The sequence below is a fragment of the Scleropages formosus genome, chromosome 18 (assembly GCF_900964775.1).
Source record: "Scleropages formosus chromosome 18, fSclFor1.1, whole genome shotgun sequence".
In the NCBI taxonomy this organism is placed as follows: Eukaryota; Metazoa; Chordata; class Actinopteri; order Osteoglossiformes; family Osteoglossidae; genus Scleropages; species Scleropages formosus.
In genome coordinates this window covers 21,153,790-21,172,623 of record NC_041823.1, presented here as the reverse complement: position 1 = coordinate 21,172,623, position 18,834 = coordinate 21,153,790, and the positions used below count along the sequence as shown (strand labels likewise).

Sequence of the window (18,834 nt, the reverse complement as noted above, 5' to 3'; positions counted from 1 at the left end):
ACACGCTTTTGTCACAAATTAATGGTTAAGAACTGACGGATGATAAAATATCAACACCATGGTTCTCAAAAATTTTAACCAATACAACCTGTGTCCTTGATGCTTCTGCAAGTGCCCCAATTTAGTCCAACCCCAGATGGTTTTCTGCAGCCTGGAAACCACATCTTGCCTCTCATAGCCAAGACCATGCAAGGTATGCCCTTGCCATGTAGCTTCCTGTGACAAAAAATCTTTCTTAACCACAGATAAACCCCCCAAATGGTCTAGTCCATATCACCAATATGTGTACGAGAACATGGGATGTTGCTCTGAGGTTTGGAGGGCCTCTGCACGTATACAGTTGTGGAAACAGTCCAGGTTCGGATCGGTCGTCCCACAATCTTGTAACTGTTGCCAGCAGGAAATTCAGCCAGATTATCTCATGCCTGTCCCCACACCAGCAGCCTTACAAACAAATCCCAAGTTCCAACACCGCACTGTTCTCTCCCAGTTTCGAGCATCATGCTGTCATGTCAAAGTAGAAAGGTATCGGCAAAATGGCACGTGCTGCCTGTATACATTGAAAAGGCATACAACCTCACTTTCCTCCAAGCTCCTTATGTTATCACACACACACACACACACACACACATTTTCTGAACCGCTTGTCCCATCCAGGGTCGCGGGGAGCCAGAGCCTAACCTGGCAACACAGAGCATAAGGCCGGAGGTGGAGGGGACACACCCAGGACGGGACGCCAGTCCATCGCAAGGCACCCCAAGCGGGACTCGAACCCCAGACCCACCAGAGAGTAGGACCCGATCCAACCCACTGTGCCACCGCACCCCCCTCCTTATGTTATCTTTACATTCAATTACGTGAAATCCATTTGTCTCGTAAAACTTGTACAGAAATAATATTTGATGGCTTCATTTCAAGCAGCCCTCAGCTCTCTCCATTTTGTATTGTGGATCATGCGCCTTTCATCTTTAACGTTGCAGTACACACTCCTGGCCTATAGGCGGCAGTAATATGCGACGTCACCCAAAGTTGCAGTACACACTCCTGGCCTATTGGCGGCAGTAATTGGCGGCATCACCCAAAGTGCCGTCCGCTTCTCTCATTCGGAAGGCGGAAGCTGCATCACCATGGAGAGAGGGTCGCGGCGCAATGAGCAATCGCGAAAATGATGTAGCGAATTAAAATGAACAAGATAGCTGCAAGTTAAAACAGCTTATTAACAGTGCAGTGTTTACAGCGGCCTTTAGTTTAGTTGAGATGTCTTACACTAGGGCGTTTGGTAGGATTAGTTCTCGTCAGTCGCTGTGTGTGTAGGGACCTCAGTCGTTGTCTCTCTCCGCCCCCCCATGTTATGTTGTTATAGGACGTGCGTGCGGCAGAGCGAACGGGGCCTCGGTAGGTACAGTACAGTGTGTCCTGGCTCTTCTTCTTTCACTCATTCATGTCGCTTCGGTGAGCCGCGGGGGGCTTTTCTCGCTCTTGGCTTAGTTTATGTATCGCGTACTGTACTGTCCATTCAAATCGGTGGCCCCCACCCACCGCACTCTTTTTCGCCGGAATAATAATTTTCACAGATTCCGTCTTCGAAATAAGCTACTTACTAAGGCATAGCGCTTCTTTGCCTTAGAGTTCATCTCTGCATTATATAATATTCCTGCTTCTCAGTGTCACTCTGCTGGGTCTCCCCCTGCTCACCTCGTGTCATTTATGTTGTTAATGTTAGTGATGCAATGCTGTGTGGGGACCTGGCGATCTCGTTCTCGTCAGGGTCTCGCGAGGAAGGTCAAGGGTCAAGCGCGTTCTGTGGTATCGCATCGTCGCGCGGCCTTTCAAAGGTAAAAGCGCGCCATTTGTACCTGACGAAGTCACAGAGGAGGGATGTTTACGAGATTAATTGGCCAGAATTTAAGTGAAAAAGAACTGTTTACGATGGCTTTTGAAGAATATGTTGACAAGACTTATTGTTTGTATGGATATGTGGTACACTAAAACTTTTTTTTCTTAGAATAAAATTAGTACTTTTGGAAAAGTACTAATTTTATTATATATAACGGGAAAAAAGTTCTAAAAGATGATGTCCCGCATATTTAATTACATTGTTAACATTACTAAATTGTTAACATTTAGTAATATAGAGACAGTGACATGGAAAGTATTTAAACATTACATTTATTAATTTAGCTGATGCTTTTTTTTGAGTTAAGGTAAGGTACTTAGGTATTGACCCATTCACTGTATACAGCTGGGTAATTTTACTGGAGCTGTATTTTAGGGTAAGTACCTTGCTCAAGGGTACTACAGCTGAAGAGGGGAATTGAACCTATGACCTTTGGGTCCAAAGGTGGCTGCTCTAACTACTACACTACTACTATTACTAATTTAACAATTTGAGGTTCTTCTTCTAACATCTGTATTTTTATTAATATTAAAAATTGGTTATTTTGGCTTCCCAATGAAAGTTTCATCCTATGAAGCCAGTTACTGCTGTATTAACTACCCTTGTTAGTTCGTCATTAAGTAGTGATTATTCATGTTATGAACTTTTTGTTTCGCCTGCAGGTACCAACACTTGGAGCCAACTATGACACATTTGGTATTTGGCGTTCAACAGCAGCACATTTCATTTGAGGAAGTGGAAGAACACATTCTACAAGCAGCATGGAATCAGCTTTGATGTTAGCAGGTGTGTGTATGTGTGTGTGACCCTCCATTTCATTTGTTTCCATGCATAAAAGTGGCAGATGTCAGGTCCAGATGGATTTAGCGTGTGAACGGCAAAGTGAAGAAGGGTGGATGTGCCGTTGATTGGTGCCCGACTCAAAATTCCAGGATTTGCAGCAAGCACTTCATAGACACAGAACCATCAGAGGCCAATCTGCCTACCCTTTGCATGGAACACATGGTTAAAGAGAACAAGCAAAGAAGGAAACTGGTTCATCAAATTCCAGAGTTATCCCTTAAAGAGAACATTGACAGCAGCTGTAATCTTCAGAAAGTAAAATTTGAAGACAGCCTGTTTGGGAATGTAGACAATGATGAAGAGTCTGCAGCTGAGGAGGTACCTGATGCAGCTGCAAGGCCTGTAGATGTACAGACAAACCTATACATGTTGCATATGTTCACCTTAGTCTACTTGCCTGGGATGTATGGCACAAGAATATGAGAGCAGAAGAGAAGAATGAAGGAGAGGAAATTCCAACTGAGAATTTCCACAGATATTCTTTCAGTGAGTCAACTGACCATCTCATGAAGTACTCAAAGTTCTTTCCAATGTGTCTCACTCCCACATGCACAACCTGAAGCCATGTTTTGACTTCTAGTCTTCCAATGTTGATTGCTTTATTTTTTGGTAAATCAGCCGTAGAAATCTTAACAGATAATGTTTTAAAATGATCACAAATCTGAGAGTAAAAACTTAATAGTAAGCCACAATTTCTTGACAGACTCTGCAATAACTAGGTTACTCAAACTCAGCTCTGTTTACTTTACACCTGCTGCCCTTTGACTCGGATGTGACCTGCATGCGCAGAGCAAGGCCTCGAAAAGGATTATTGTATTCTCATTTCTAGGTGTCATTGTGGGCTTCACCCACTCATCTAGTTTCGTTAGGTTAGAAATCGAAAATGTATATTGTTGTGCAATGAAAAAAAAGACTAGTTTTATTCTAATATTAGAAAGCCTAGTTGAGAAGACACAATTTACAGTGTTTCCCATCCATCTGTTAATGATCAATAAATATTTGTTCAGTTCAGGATTCTGAGATGCTAGTGCATTGCTGGGCACCGACATACTCAATCACTGACACATTAGTACACGTCAGGCAATTTTACCCTGTTTGACAATATATTTTACAATGCTGTGAAAAAAGTATTTGGCCTCTTTTCAATTTTCTCAATTTTTGCAGCTCTTTGATGCATAATTTGGACACACCTTTTGTCAGTTCTAGCGGTATATGAATGGAGTCTGAGAGAAAAGGTGACACCATTATAGTTTCTGTCATTTCCTTGGTGGAGAATGTAAGGAAATGTGCAAATGAAAGGAAATAGGAATGAAAAAAAAGTAAATGCCCGTTTATAGTCACTAACTGCTTGTTCCAGTTTTAGCTGCATGACTGCAATTAAATTCTTCCTGTAAATTGACCAGGGTCTTACATTCTGTGGAAGAGTTATGATCAAATGTAATGTCAAAAAGCTGCAAAAACACAGAGAAATTTAAATACTTTTTCACAACACTAGATATGGGGGGTGTTTATGTTACTTAACATTTTTATTGATGGACTCATACTGGCACTTACACGTCTGTGTTCTTTTCTTCAACTTTCCATGTATTTTAGAAGATTGGGTATGATTTTTGTTTTAAAACTTTATTTTTGTTTCTCTTAGACTCCATGTCATCAGGCTACACCATTGACATCCAGCTGACAGAGCTGGGCTTCCCAGATCTCTTCAAGAATGAAGACATGGGGGTGAAGAAATTGCCAACTCTTAATGGAAACTCCCCTTCAACACCTGTCAGTTCTCCAGATTCTCAGATATCATCCTCTCCTTCCCCAAACATACAGGCCAGCTTGCCAGGAAGCAATGTACCTTCTGTCTTCAGTGATTCAAACACTCAGATCAGTACTCCTGCTTCGATGAAAGCTCTGAGCCATGAAAACAGCTCATATACAGACATCAGCCTCCGTACTGGCATGCAGCTAAGACCTCGGACCCGTCTTAACGGAAGCGACACAAATCTGACTAACGTGAACCCTGCATTAATTCAGCATGATGGTACTGCCAGTGCCAGATTGATTAGTGAACAGGATGCTGAGGTGGTTCTGCCCATTTCTCATCATGTTGGCAGAGGTGGAAGAAGACACAGCATTGGTAATGGAAAGGAACAGGCCATAAACACTTGTAAAAACAGCAACACAGTGGAGAAAGACACTGGGGAGTCTGAGACGGACTCTGATGAGACCGAAGACAGCGATGTTCCAGAGGAAGACATTGACAACGAAGATGAGTATGATGAGAAAGAAGAGACAATGTATTTAGGTATGAAAGTTCTTTGTGTGCTGTGGTTTAGACTTTTCTGCATTAGGTTGCCATTAGTTCAACAGATTCTCAAATTAACTGGTTGGTTTGGATTGCACTGGGTTGCTTCAGTCACTGCCTATTAAAATAGTTTTTCTCTCTTTGCTGTAAAGGAGAAAAAAAAAATCCAGCCTCACAGTGTAATTAATCATTTCCAGCCATTTGTGCTTGATGTTGATCAACATTTGCTAAGATTTCTTTTACTCTTTGCCAGCAGATGTCCCAGGAGACAAATCAGGTGAGCACCGCTGCAGAGTCTGTGACCTCACTCTGCCCTCAGCTTTCCTGCTCCGCGAGCACATGCACCTCCACAGCGGTGCACGCCCCTACCGCTGCTCAGAGTGTGGCAAGCAGTTCTGTCACCTCGCCAACTACCGCATCCACCTGCGCAACCATGCACAGGCCACACCCATTCGTTGTAGGGTATGTAAAGCCATTTTTCAATCTGTAGAGAGCCTGCAGACCCACTTGGAAAAGTCGCACTTGGAGAAGGAATTCTATCAGTGTGATTTCTGCAAGCGCATCTTCACTTGCTTGAACGAGTGCCAGCGCCATTTGGAGCTGCACCGGCAAAACCTTATGCGACATCAGTGTCCTCAGTGCGAGCGGCACTTTCGTCGGCACAAGTCACTGACCCGTCATTTGGCACAGCATAACAGGCAGCGCACATACTTGTGCACTGAATGCGGCCAGGCCTTCCCCAAGAAGAACATCCTGTTCCGGCACAGCTTCTCGCACCTGGGCCTTCTGCCGTATACCTGCGTTCGCTGCCAGCGCCACTTCCGCCTTGCCTCTCTCTATCATAAGCACGAGTGCAAGCCAGAGCGTATCCAGTGTGTGGCCTGCCTGGGTTTCTTTCACAGCCAGCGGGACTTCCAGAGACACAAGAAGGAGACAGGTTGCTGGGGCCACCAGGGAGCCAAGGGTGATGAAATCCGCTGCATGGAGTGTGGGCAGGCCTTTGGAAGTGTCGGGGAGCTGAAGAAGCATGCAGGGGCCCATCAGAGGGTGCTGACCTGTTCGGAGTGTGGGAAGGGCTTTCGCTCTGCCCTGCTTCTCATGTCCCACATGGGGGGTCACGCGAGCCAAAGACCTTACCTCTGTCAGCGCTGTGGACTGGGCTTTCCTCACCAACAAGCCTATGACAGTCACCAGAAAGACTGTGGTCGTCTGAATCCTTCAGCAGTAAGTGTGACTTCCCAGAATTTACTGTAACTGATTCAAAGCGTTGTAGTTGAAAGAGGGAACTGCTTTCTCTGATTTTTTTTTCACCTTGCCTTCACAGTATGTCTCTAGATCCTGTTCTTGATGACATCTTATCTTGTTGCAGGGAGCACTGAAGAAGCCAAAGATGACAGAGCTGGCTAAATCAGATCCACCCGTTAAGACTCCTGTAAAGGATGATAAATCAGTGGAGGACACAGAAAAAGTATGGACGCTTACACTTGACAAAATGCCACCTCCAGGGGCGGCACTGATAGTGTACCTCCCAGTCCCCACAAACTGCTCCACTCCTCCGGGTGCAACACTGTCCAAAACGATGCCAGGTGAAGATGCAATAAAGGCCACGGTAGCTCCTCTAGCGACCTTCCTGAGCACAAAACAAAACCTCCTCACAGAGACTGACCCCTTGGGAAGTCCTGGGGCTGTGTTGCAACTGAAGATTCCTGCGAATGCGGTCATGCCTGGAGCCATGCAGTTTGCAGAAGGGCTGCAACCACTTCTGACACTGGATTATGACAGAGACTGCACAAGTGTAAGTGTGCCTAGTACAACAGTTGGAGATGTAAACCCCAAGGTTACCAGCCTCACTGTTGTGTCCTCCATGTCCCCACAGATATTTACAGAGACAGGTAACTCCATTGTGGCAGCAGAGGGCTTGAGGGTGGATTTATCAAGAATAGAGGGGCCCGGCTTTGACCAGAATTATGTGACACATCAGAAAATGGGGCATGCATGGGAGAGTCACAATGAAACGGGTGTGGTGGGAAGGACAGTTGCAGATGCAAAGGTCATGGAGGGTGAGGAAGGGAACATGAAGCAAACAACGGTTCTTTTGAAGCTGGAAAAGGAAGGTAGTACAGGAATCTGCTGTGAAGTTGGGGAGCAGACAGGGGAATATATGACATTTTCAAAAAAAGAAGAAAAGGGGATGATGATCCAAATGAAAAATAAGCCCTTGTCCTGCAGGCAGTATGAAACAATCTCAACCTTCCCGGAAAAGGAGGAGCCTTATGCCACAGACACTGGCTGTGTAGAGCCAGGGGACTCAAGAACTGCACCGTTTCATAGCTTGATAGCCATAAAGTGTGAAATGGGATCAACTGAGGGGATTAATCTGACGCAGGCAGAGGACAATCAAGGGGGGCGCGAAAATCGGGAGGACAATAAAGAGGGAGGAACAAGGGGTTTTGACTGTGTGGAGGTGGAGATTCGGGATGACGTGGAGAGAGATGGGGAAACAGAAGATGAACCCCATGAGTGTATAAACTGTGGCAGGATTCTTCTGGATGGGAATCTGCTGGAGCACTACATGCAGCATGCTGCAGAATCGGACTGCGCTTTCCCTGAAGAGTCCTGCGAGACTTGGTCTGAGCCTCACTTACCCTCCCCTCCTCCCAGTCTCCCAAGGAAGGAGCGGAAACCCCGTAAGAAACGCTGATACTCCCTGATTTGCTTAATTTCGTACACCCAGTTAAAGAAAAGCATCTCTCCAAATTTATGTGAAAGTGATTTCAAAGTTTCAGAACATGTTAAAAGGAAATCCAATGTTTTCATCCCACTACTTCAATGGAGTGATTTCAAAAGAATTTAGCACAGAACTACTTAGAAGTGTACTCAATATCTGTTTCAATTTTGGTTGTGTAAATTCATAATACAGCAATAAACGCACATTAATTGTTGGAGCATAACATACTGCTCCAGGAATCGAATCCATATATAACTTTTGTTCAGGTATTACTTCAAAAGTGTTGAAGCTTCAGAAAGACTTGCATTAACTTCACTTTTTAAAATCTTTTTTAAAATGTTTTAGTTTGCCGCTCTGTGGTGAATATATTTCTGGCAGGGATGACATAATGGCACTCTTCTTTATTATAACTCTTTCTGATGTTTTGTTTGGATAGCTGTATTTAATGCTTTATTTAATTTTCCTAGCAGTACACTGAAAGCATGCCATACACTTACTTTCAAATAACCATTACAAGTCTGGTGAAGGATATACATAGAGCCCTAATGCGGCCCCATACAGTAAAGAATAAGGGCTGTGTCGGTTTATGAGAATATATATCCTTTTTTCATCCAGGCTTACTGTTTAGTTCAGCAATATTTGCATCATTTGACTTCCCTATTTAATTCTGTTGAAGGGCTTGTATCGGATGATTGTATCACAATGCTGGAGCAGAGGTACGCACCTTAGTGTTTTAAATGTAGTGGTTTTGTCCCTTGGTGGTGTCAGCATGGCTATTTTAACACAGTAACAGTATTGGAACAAAACCAACAATATATATTCCACTTCCTATCATACTGACCATTTCAACCAATCAATCAAATGTACCACTAAAGTCAATTTAAAACAGAACTGAAACAGCAGATTCCATACAGTTGTTGCAGGGCATGGTGGCACAGCAGCTAGTGCTGCTGCCTCACAGACCTGGGCTGTTTGGATGTAGGTTCAATTCTAGATTAGTCTGTTTGGAAATTCCATGTTTTCCTCATATTTGCATTGGTTTGTACCCACAATTCAAAGCCATGTGTTTCAGGTGGACAGGTGACTGAATTGCCAGTAATATGTGTGTTTGTGGTTAGCTTACCATTCTTAGCCTTGTGTGCTGCATTTCCATGAGGCTCTGAACTGCTGTGACCCCAGCTTGGACAAGGTGTTAATGATGGTGAATACCTGCTTGCTTAAACCTTCCACACCTCCTGGGCCATAGGCTGCCAACAAGGGCTCTCCAGGTGCCTTTGTCCTCTTGAGTGTCTTGGATGAAAGAAGGGGTGTCGGCCTAGTGACTTTCAGAGGTATCTGGCTTTCACCATGAGGTGTCATATGTCTTCTTGTGGAAGATCCATCCTCTCCAAGAGCTGAGATGTCTTGAAGTTTCCTTGTTGGCATTTCTGTAGCTGTCAAGGTTTCTACAGCGTGGGGTAGCTAGCCCCACGCCCAACCCTCCTCCTTTCGCAGCCGGACTTGGGACCATCCATGGCGGAGTTAATGATGGTGAGTGAATAGTATTAATTAATTAATTTACAGTCAACTCCAGAATTACTGGCACTCTTATGAAAATGAGCAAAACTTAATGTATAATTCATATATTAAATATTTAAAATGAACATGCTGTGCAATGGGTGATATTTTGGGCTTGAACATATGGGGAAACCGTATACCTTTATTGCTGTATTGCATATACTTTTATTACTTTTATTTTAATTGTACAGTTTATCTGCTATAGAATTTGAAGCCACAGACAGTGTGTGTGACAGTACTGTAAATTCCCATATGCTTGTTGTAAGGTTTACTGGATCCTTACTGAATGTAAGAAGTAGCCGAGATAGCGCTTCAAACTTTGCAGTCCTGAGAAACAGTGTCGTTCATTATCCGCGCGGACAATAAACGACACTGCGCGCAAATAGTCGAGAAAACGAGGTGAAAGAAACGCGCGTGAGAAGCGAGACAACTACAGTGGTTGTCACGTGACTCGAGGAGACCCGGTCATAGATATTCTGCGAGCAAAGGCGAACTACAACTGCTGTCGAGTGACCTGTGGGGATCCGGAAATAGATTTTCGGCAAACAAGAACTACGGCTGATGTCATGTGATCTAAAGAGATCCGGAAATCGACTCGGCACGAGCAAAAGAGAACTACAATTATTGTCACATGACCCGAAGAGGCCCGGAAATAGACTGTCGGCAAGCAAACGAGTGTGAGGATCATAATAATAATAGTAGTAGTGAAATGTCGGGGGGCGGGAGCAGAAGGCTGAGCAGTGAGATGTGCTCTTACAGTAAGTTAAAAAAGGAAAGGAGGAGATTTTTCTAAAAATAGCGAGACTCGGGCGTTTATTCGGGCCTTGCCGCTTGTGACACTTAGTTTGTACCAGCAGTTTTATATTCTTCATGCCATTTTGGAGAAGAATCTTTGAGTAGAGAGAAAGACAGTCGCTAACTCGAGGAGGGGAAACTGCACATATGTACTCATTTCAGATGGACAAAGAGAGATTCGCCGTGAGCGTAAGTATATAAAACACGGATTCGTGGGCACAGCCGAGTGTCACGCATGAGATTGAGAAAAACGGAATGGGTGCCTGTGTGTGTAAAGCGCGTTCTGCAACTTTTCGTTTTACGTGCTGCTTTACGAGCGTAGCAGCGCGAGTTGAGGTAAAACAAACCAACGTGTCAAGTTAAGGGCCATTTTGAATTTTAATAGCGTCGCTTTTTGAGGTGTCGCGGCTCCCTAATGTTTCGTGCGCGTGGAACGTCGTCACTCATTGTGTGTGAGCGGCGCTTCTCGCGCGCATCCGACAATAGTCACCTGCGACGCGCGTCCTCACACCCATCCTGCATCCATTGCCGTCGACTGCGTGTCGGACGGCCGGCGGGACGGATCTCGAGTGCTGCTCGCTATTCCCTGAATTATCCTTCCTCCTGAGCGGCCGTTCCGAAGCCTTGCGTGACACATCAGTACATGAAAGTTTCTTTGCTCTTCGCTCCTCTCAGTAAGGTTGTGCGTTTGTCTGCATCTCTGAGCCACATTTTTCTCCCTTTACTGCACCTCTACTTGTCAAGTCAAGACTAGTATAGACAAAACTGTAGCAGCCTCAGACATCCATACTTATGAATATATATAATCCCCGGCTTTTCCACTTCGTGCTCCACTGCTTTTAATTCATACAATCCGTTTATTATTTTGATCGTGGTCCCACACAGGAGCGGTGCAAAATAGAGTTGGGGGGGTTAGGGTGTGCCTCCCCAGTGTCATGGAATGAGCGCCGCCTCTCACTCAGAACTGCTGAATCCCTCGCAATGTTTAAGAAGCGTCTCAAAACAAATCCCTTTCGGACCCACTTCTCTCCTGATCTCCTTTCTGCTCCGCAAACTTGAACTACGTTATCTGTTCAATAGAAAAAAGTCTTTTCTGTGTTCACTATGAACTTGTACATAGCTACCGGTGTAATGTTCAACTGTGGTATTGGACAGACTACTTTGAGAACTGCATGTCTGCATTTATAACTATCTGTTGCTAAAATGCGCATTTGTTTACTCTGAGTTTTACGTTGCTCTGGAGATGTTTCGTAAACAAATGAATGGCAGTGCAGTAGGTTTTGACTAAGGTGACAGTTATACTGTAAATAGGTATTTTACTGGAGCAGTTGAGATGAACTCTTAACACAAATATTATTGCATAGCCCCAGGCAGGACTGGAACCAGCATCTTTCAGGGTACAGGACCACACAATTTCTCCTACCCATGATGTACCTGGTGGTGTTGTGGTCTAGTCTGAAATTTTTTTTTTTTTTTTTTCCCCTTTTCTTTTCTTAGTTGAAATCCCACTTCTGCTATTATACCCTTGATCAAGGTTCTTATCCTGAATTGCTGCAAAAAAGAATACCCTGCTTTTGAAATGGGTGAATAATTGTAAAGCTGATTAGTACTGCACGTTATTTTTTCACATTTTGTCTCACTTTCTTCTGCTGTGCCGCACCTCTGTTTCTTCCTCCAGCGTGGGCCTTGCTCATGGTTAGAGATGCACCAGTTCATTGGGGACCTCATGGCTTCCAGCTCCAGCCAGCCAGCAAAGGACTCTGTCCAGCAAGAGGCTCTGCGTTCCTCCTGGGAGGCTGCAGGACATGAAGCTTTGGGCCTCAAAGCAGCTGCTCTACCTGTAGCGCCTGCCCAGGGCAAAGCCGCTCAGGGCAAAGGACCGGCTGGATACAGCCTGCAGACCCTCACAGGACCTGCGGACAGGAGCAGGGAGACAGGAGGCAATGGTATCAGTGGGCCACTGTGTGTGGTGGTGAGGGGGGGGCAGGGCAGTGTCCAAGAAAAGCTGCGTTATGTGGGAGATGAATGTGAAAGTGGCATTGCAAAGCAATGTGTCTTTATCAAAGGTGACTTCTGAATAGATACATGTTATCATGAACTGGTAATGACAGTGCAGCAATGATGTTTTTTTTTTTTTTCCTTCTTCTTCATGTACATTTACATTTATTTATTCAGAGCAGATGCTTCTTCGAAGTGACATAAATCTCAGAGAAAAAAAGAGTGCATTACATCAACATTACATTCATTTATTCATCAGTTGTATCACTGTTTCTGTTCTCTCTTGATCTCCATAGTTTTTTGTCTCTCTCTCTCTCCTCATTCTTGTTCTGTCTCTGTACCGTCTAATCTCTCTGTGCAGTTCAGCACCATACCTGTACGTGCCCTGGCTGCCCCTTCTCTTCCTTCTCTTCTTCCACTTCACCACCTACTTTCCAGACCCTGAAGCCCAGGCAGAACCCTTCTTCGCGAGCTCAGCCACCCCCGTCTGAGGAAACCCCACAGTCCAAGGAGACCAGCAATGGACCGGTGAACCTGGGCCTCTGCTTAGGACTGGACATGTCCTTAGATGAAGAGGCAGGCAGCCCAGGTAGTCCATGTAATCCACAGCGTGGCCAGCAGCAGCGACAGCACCAGGATAAAGGCACTGACTCCCACTCCAACAACAGTAACAACCCCACCCAGCACAGCTCTCCCCAGGTGCCAACCTTCCCTTGTCTATGCTGCCATCGTGGCTTTCAGACGTGTGCTCAGCTTTTTAGCCACCAGCAGGGCACCGAAACACACTTTCCGCAGACTGCCCATCACTACCATCACCACCACTGCCCGCTTACCTCGTGCCTGCATTGCCCCCAGCTTCCCCATCCTCCCCAGTCCCCGGCTCCCTTCCCTTGCCTTTCCTGCCAGCGCACGTTCCAGACGTGTGCCCAGCTTCTGAGGCACCAGCAGGGTCATGCACAGCAGGAGGGGGTACCCCAGCACCCCTGCATGCACTGTTCTGCCTCTTTTGCACGGCCCTCCCAGCTCCTCCAGCACCAGCGCTCGCAGCACGCCTCCAAGGCCGGGGGCTTCCTGTGTGCCGAGTGCGGCCGGGCCTTCAACTCCCACAGCAACCTGCGCATCCACCTCAACGTGCACACCGGAGCCCGGCCATACTCTTGCAGCGACTGTGGCAAGAGCTTCAGCCAGTCGGGGGCGCTCAAGATACACCGCCGTATACACACTGGGGAGCGTCCCTACACCTGCACCTACTGCGGGCGGGGTTTCCCTCACCTGGCAGGCATCCGTGCTCACCAGCGAACCCACACAGGTGAAAAGCCTTACCGCTGCCCCCAGTGCGGTAAATGCTTCACCCAGTCAGGTGCGCTGAAAATTCACATGCGCATCCACACTGGGGAGAGACCCTTCGTCTGTGGCCTGTGTGGCAAGGGATTCTCCAATCGCTCCGGAATTCGCTTCCACCACCGCACTGTGCACGGAATCCTTTCCGAGGCCAGCCTTGCTTTAGATGGCCACACTGGGCATTCAGCCTCCTCTGCCGTTGGCTCCATCGATACCGGTGCAAACTCAGGCTTCCGGCTGATGAGCAGTCGGAGCACCAGTCCCACGGTCAGCCTCACCTCCAGCTCCAATACCTGTGAGAGTCCCAGCACTAACCCGGACACTGATTTGAGTGATCCTGCATCCTCAACCATTTCGGGGTCCCTCCTGTCGCCTGCATCGTCCTTCAGCCTCGACCCCGGCAGCAAACCCAACTCAATTTCAGGGAAGGACACCCAGAAGAGGGAGGGCTCTTCTCAGCATGAATCCAGACAGTACGCCTGTGAGGACTGTGGCCGGCGCTTCCGGGACGCCCCTTCCAGGAATAAGCACCAGACGCTGGAGCACTACTCTGGCCAGGAGGCGGAGGAAGAGAAAGATGGAGATGGAGAGGAGGAAGGCTTGGAACAAGTTGAGGAGAGTGCAGTAGGAGAGACAGTGGAAAGTCTGATGGAATGATGGTTTTCTTTAATTTGCCCATGAGTGCCTAATGTGGGTAAGAAAGGATAACAGCCTGAAAATGATTCTGAATGAGATTAAGATGGAAAGTTGTATTCAGGAGAGGAAGGACTGAGGGCAGCAACATGATAAGGGAATAAAGGAAAATTTATAAATTATATTGATTTGGGGGGAAGCAGAGGCTAGAAGCACAGAGAAGTTGTGCCTCTGAGTGGTAGAACGGTTCCACAATTGTGCCCTTGTCAAATTGATTCAAGTAGGTCTTTTTTGTATTTTTATTTACGAAGCACTTTAAAAACATGAGACTAATACTGTAAGCCCAGAAATTTTTGTAAGATTTGTATATTACTTTGAAATGAAATAACTTTTTTTGCATCACCCTTTCACTGATGCCTCTAAATACCTTGATATGAATATGAGGGCTGCAATGCTGCCCTTTCGTTTCCATGTTGGCACTGTAGTATTTCTGATAGTTACATTTGAACAGTTTGCTGTGCGATTTATCCTAAATGGTTTCAGTTTAAAAAAAAGTCACAGTATGGTTATAACAGTGACCCTCACCAGGAACAGCAGCCAGAAGAAGCTGAGACCAAACCATATGGTTATAGTTGCAAGTTTGTCGAACCTCGTGAGTTGACTGAACCAGATGGAGCCTTTTAACACAGTTTTATACTTTTGTGTAAAAGCTAAACAGGTCTGATGGAGTCTGACTTCTAAAATTTAAGCACGTTTTTCATTTATGATGCCCAGACTTGCTGTTCAGCAACCCACTAAAACCGACTTAGATCAGCAGTGTTGCTTATTACTTTTCAGAGAGCTTACATTTTCCCCATCACCTATAGAGGATTAGCCAATATTTCATTATGCACTTAGTCGTAATCTGTTTACAAATTATTTTGGGGAAAAATATGCCTTGATTGAACTTCACTGGGCAATTTTGTGGAATTTTTTTTAACAAGAGGTATCTCAACAAATAGCAGTGTTTGTGTTCGCACATTTGCAGTGGTACTGACTACATGCTGAGTGCATTTGAAAATAGAATACATTACAGTTAAGGGACAATCTGTTGACTGCTGGAAAATTGACCAATATTTTGGGAATGGAAGTCATGACATGTGTTTAATAGCATCCATTCTGAATGGTGTTGGAGTAACCGTGTTCAAACTTGCTGCAAAAGCATTATGACTGAGTCCTTTTGACATATCTGCTCAAATTATAACAGCACTTTTGCTTTCGTGTCATGCTCAACTGTTATAATCCGCAAGGCGCGTACCTGTGGTGTGGTTTTGCACTGAAACACTGAGATTGACGCCAGAGTATGACACCTGTAATTAGTCCATGACAAAGAACCAGCACGTTGAAATAAACGCACCGCACCGAATCCCTGTCACCTGTCTCGAACCATTATGAGATCAGTGTATTTTGCTAGTGATTGAGATACTTGTTTAGTTGAGGATGCGTGGTCTTGCGAGTGCAAAGACCTGGCGAGAGATCAGTGCCTTCCCCAAACTGTAGGATGCGAATCACTCATTGCCACCTCTAAGGATTGCTCATTATCACCTAAGAATAACAAAGTTAGTCTTGATGGTACTTATGCTAGGGATATAAAAATGACTTCAAAATGTGTTCATCACATGTATCTTGGGACATTTATTTTAAACAGTGAGTAGTGTATGTACATTTTGTTTCTTTTTTAAAGCAAAATTGGTGAAACACTGGTATGTACACACACAGTTAATTTTAGTGATTTAGAGATATGCTATCTTGGATGTGTGACCGAACGCCTGCAGGTGCAATTCATAGTAGGAGCTATCTTATATACCTTGAGGAATATAGTAATTAACCTGAATCATTTGGGTTCACTAGTATTATTGCAGTGAAGCTGTACCGTAAACCAAATTTCACATTTCCGAAAACAAGTTTAGAAGTGCGGGTGGGACAGTGGTGCAGCGGATAGCGCTTGTGCCTGGAATCTTCTGGGTTCTTGGTTTGGACATGGGTTTAATCTGGCTCAGTCTGTGGAGCTGGCATGTTCTCCCTGTGTTCATGTGTTTTCTCTCCCAGTCCAAAGATGTGTGTTTCAGGCAAATTAGTTACTCCAGATTGCCCTTAGTGTGTGTATGTGCAAGTTAATGAGCGTGTGTGAGATTACCCTGTGATGGACTTGCCTCCTTTCCAGGGCATACTCTGCCTTGCACCTTAAGTCTCCAGGACAGGCTCCGGACCACCCCGACCCCGAATTGTATAAGTGAGCAATGAATTAATGACTGCTGTAGAAAACAACAATAATAGTGTAACTGACAAAATGTTGATGCACAAAATTGATTTAAGAAAAAAATGGGATCTTACACTCTGTTTTAAAAGTGCAGCATTTAATCAGCCTTAATCTTTTTTTTTTTTTTTTTTTTTTTTTTTTAAATTTTGACCATCTGGAATTATATAACAAGCATTTATACTAGCTTTATGTGCCCTGCTCCTGTATTTCTATTGTTTTCCTTATATTTAAATTAATTTGCAGTTTGCAAGCGTACAGAAAGAAATGTGTTACATGCTGTAACGTTAATTTAAACTTTTAAGAGGAAAATGCCATGATTTTAGTTCAAGCTCCAGGGCGACATCTAGTGGATAAGATGAAAGTTCAGACACGGCGGCGCGCAGGTCACAGCTTCGATGTATGAACAATTTCATATTTTCGTGTAAGATATTGTGCAGTTTATCATCAATTAAATATAACCACATGTGGTATCCGTATACCCTGCGGAAAAGTCTATTTTCTCCTGACTTTCCTCCAGTCTAAGCAGTTTTCCAGTTGACAGTTTCTACTTTTTTCTGACAGCTGTCCTCTTTGTCCTGAACCATCATCTGTTTATATGATTTTCTGTGAAATTTGTCTGTATTCTCTCAGATTCTGGCAGTCACTGTACTAAAATAAAAATGTATTTTGCTTCTTTAGAAAAGTTTGTGGAGTTATGATTCTCATAGACGAGTTTGTGTAAGACAATGCACAGATGAGTGATAATGTTCAATGCTTGACTAGTTTTAAGTTATATTTGTTGTTTAAAGGTAAAGCAAATGAAATTTCTCCTATTTATGAAAAAAACATGTATTTCAGCAGAAATTCAGTTACTTATTTTGTACCTTTGATTTTTTTTTTCCCTTGCATCCGTTGTTGTAAAGTTAATCTAATCCTAGCAGTTTATTACTCCAATTAACCATAAACTTAAAATACACATTTTTCTACAAAGTATTCCTCAAAAATGCCATTTTAAAATGTTATAAAACACACACACACATACATTTTCAGAACCGCTTGTCCCATACAGGGTCGCGGGGAACCGGAGCCTACCCGGTAACACAGGGCGTAAGGCCGGAGGGGGAAGGGACACACCCAGGACGTGTTATCAAAAACAAGTGACATGCTCAATGGAAACTGCCGTATCTTGTCAAAAGTGGGTTTTTTTCAGTATTTAAAGTATTGGCTGCATGTGGCATGTCGGCCCGCCGTAGTCAAGAGGTCTCTTCTCCATTAAATCCTGTTCTTTGGCGATACGCGAAAATCATAAGCACAGTGATATTTCTGTCATATCAAGGCACAGTAACATGGCCTGCAGCTCCAGCTGATCAGGGGACACTGGGAGGGAAGAGCTGTGCGCGCACACACACACACACACACACACATTGGCTGTGAGATGGAGAACGTGACAAACAAGGTCTTTTCAAGAGCACAGTGGAAACAGAGCCCCCGCTGTGCAGTTATTTGTTTTGTAAATAAATGCGAGGAGCACACTGCACAGTTCACGTCGAAACAAAGCGGAGCGTGCCCGGGCAAACGGAGGAATCATGGGATCACGATCATGTGGCCAAACAAGGCCATTATCTCACTGGCGCAAAAAAGAGCCTTGACTTGGCACAGCGCTGCTCTGCCAATCTGCCGCATTGAGGCCTCCCTAGAGGGACTCTTCCTTTCCACCTTCTTCGGTTTCATCTTCACTCCTTGACGCTGTCCCTTCCCAACCTCGGGCAACTCGCTCGCTGTCGGTGGCGGCCTGCCCGAGCCGGGGCCGGGGCGCTCCAGAACCTATCGCAGAAGCGCAGGGCACCGAACCTGCCCAAGTTGCCAGGATGAGCCACGCGACTGGTCCCGCGTGGTCCGCGGCGACGGATCTGTTCCGAGGCCGAAAAATGAGCACAATGTGTGTTTGGTTGCTCCCTTGTACAAGGAACTGACCGAACTGGTATTTCCAGGTGTGATTCCAGAAGGGCTATGGTCAAGTAACCGCAGATAACGTTCACATGCTTCCTGCACACCTTATACTAAGGAGCGCTGCGATGGGCACCTTTTGCACCATTTCACTTCTTTTTACCTCAACATCACAATAAGTGATTATATTGATGTCAAATCAATCATACATATTCAATAGCAATGCCTCCCGTACTGGTGGTGGGAGCGCAGACAAAGTGCGAGACAATGTTGACTGCTGCATGATTTGCAATGTTCTTACATTGTTTATTAAAAGTTATAATAATCCTCCACACAATCCCTGTGAACATAAGTGACCCACGAGCAGAACAGCAACGCTTGTTCATGCTGTAAACTCCGGCGTACAGCCGCAAACCCAAGAACCATCGATGTGACGCGACGTTTAAAAATGTACTGAATTTCCCCATCAGCCTGCAAACAAAGGCTATTTGTTGTCACAGAAGCCCGCGTCTGTGTGAAAA

The 18,834-nt window shown here is 45.0% G+C and overlaps 2 protein-coding genes across 8 annotated transcripts; both read left to right on the top strand.

Moving 5' to 3' along the window:
* Positions 1–1,116: 1,116 nt before the first annotated feature.
* Positions 1,117–8,703, top strand: LOC108922218 (zinc finger protein 652). Of its 6 annotated transcripts, XM_018732204.2 has the most exons (6): positions 1,117–1,395; positions 1,724–1,835; positions 2,560–2,683; positions 4,383–5,036; positions 5,290–6,260; positions 6,406–8,703. In XM_018732204.2, the coding sequence occupies exons 3-6, from the start codon at positions 2,659–2,661 to the stop codon at positions 7,735–7,737; spliced, it is 2,982 nt and encodes a 993-aa protein (XP_018587720.1). In that variant the 5' UTR covers positions 1,117–1,395; positions 1,724–1,835; positions 2,560–2,658; the 3' UTR covers positions 7,738–8,703. The 6 variants fall into 6 exon arrangements, with proteins under 6 accessions (XP_018587720.1, XP_018587719.1, XP_018587721.1 ...); XM_018732203.2 differs by lacking the exon at positions 1,724–1,835; XM_018732205.2 differs by lacking the exons at positions 1,117–1,395; positions 1,724–1,835; positions 2,560–2,683 and adding an exon at positions 3,139–3,226 and having other exon boundaries at positions 6,406–6,831; positions 6,913–8,703.
* A 1,086-nt stretch (positions 8,704–9,789) lies between these two features.
* Positions 9,790–16,488, top strand: LOC108922219 (zinc finger protein 497). Of its 2 annotated transcripts, none has more exons than XM_018732208.2 (3): positions 9,790–10,079; positions 11,795–12,062; positions 12,476–16,488. In XM_018732208.2, exons 2-3 carry the CDS (start codon positions 11,819–11,821, stop codon positions 14,110–14,112), a joined length of 1,881 nt encoding a protein of 626 aa, XP_018587724.1. In that variant the 5' UTR covers positions 9,790–10,079; positions 11,795–11,818; the 3' UTR covers positions 14,113–16,488. The 2 variants fall into 2 exon arrangements, with proteins under 2 accessions (XP_018587724.1, XP_018587723.1); XM_018732207.2 differs by having other exon boundaries at positions 9,790–10,305.
* Positions 16,489–18,834: the final 2,346 nt, after the last annotated feature.

Coding starts and splice junctions, on each gene's coding strand:
- LOC108922218 (XM_018732201.2), top strand. CDS start 3,160: ATGAGAGCAGAAGAGAAGAATGAAGGAGAGGAAATTCCAACTGAGAAT. Junction 3,227..4,382: donor TTTCCACAGATATTCTTTCA/GTGAGTCAACTG, acceptor TGTTTCTCTTAG/ACTCCATGTCATCAGGCTAC. Junction 6,261..6,405: donor GTCGTCTGAATCCTTCAGCA/GTAAGTGTGACT, acceptor ATCTTGTTGCAG/GGAGCACTGAAGAAGCCAAA.
- LOC108922219 (XM_018732207.2), top strand. CDS start 10,264: ATGTACTCATTTCAGATGGACAAAGAGAGATTCGCCGTGAGC. Junction 10,306..11,794: donor AAGAGAGATTCGCCGTGAGC/GTAAGTATATAA, acceptor TTCTTCCTCCAG/CGTGGGCCTTGCTCATGGTT. Junction 12,063..12,475: donor CAGGGAGACAGGAGGCAATG/GTATCAGTGGGC, acceptor CTCTCTGTGCAG/TTCAGCACCATACCTGTACG.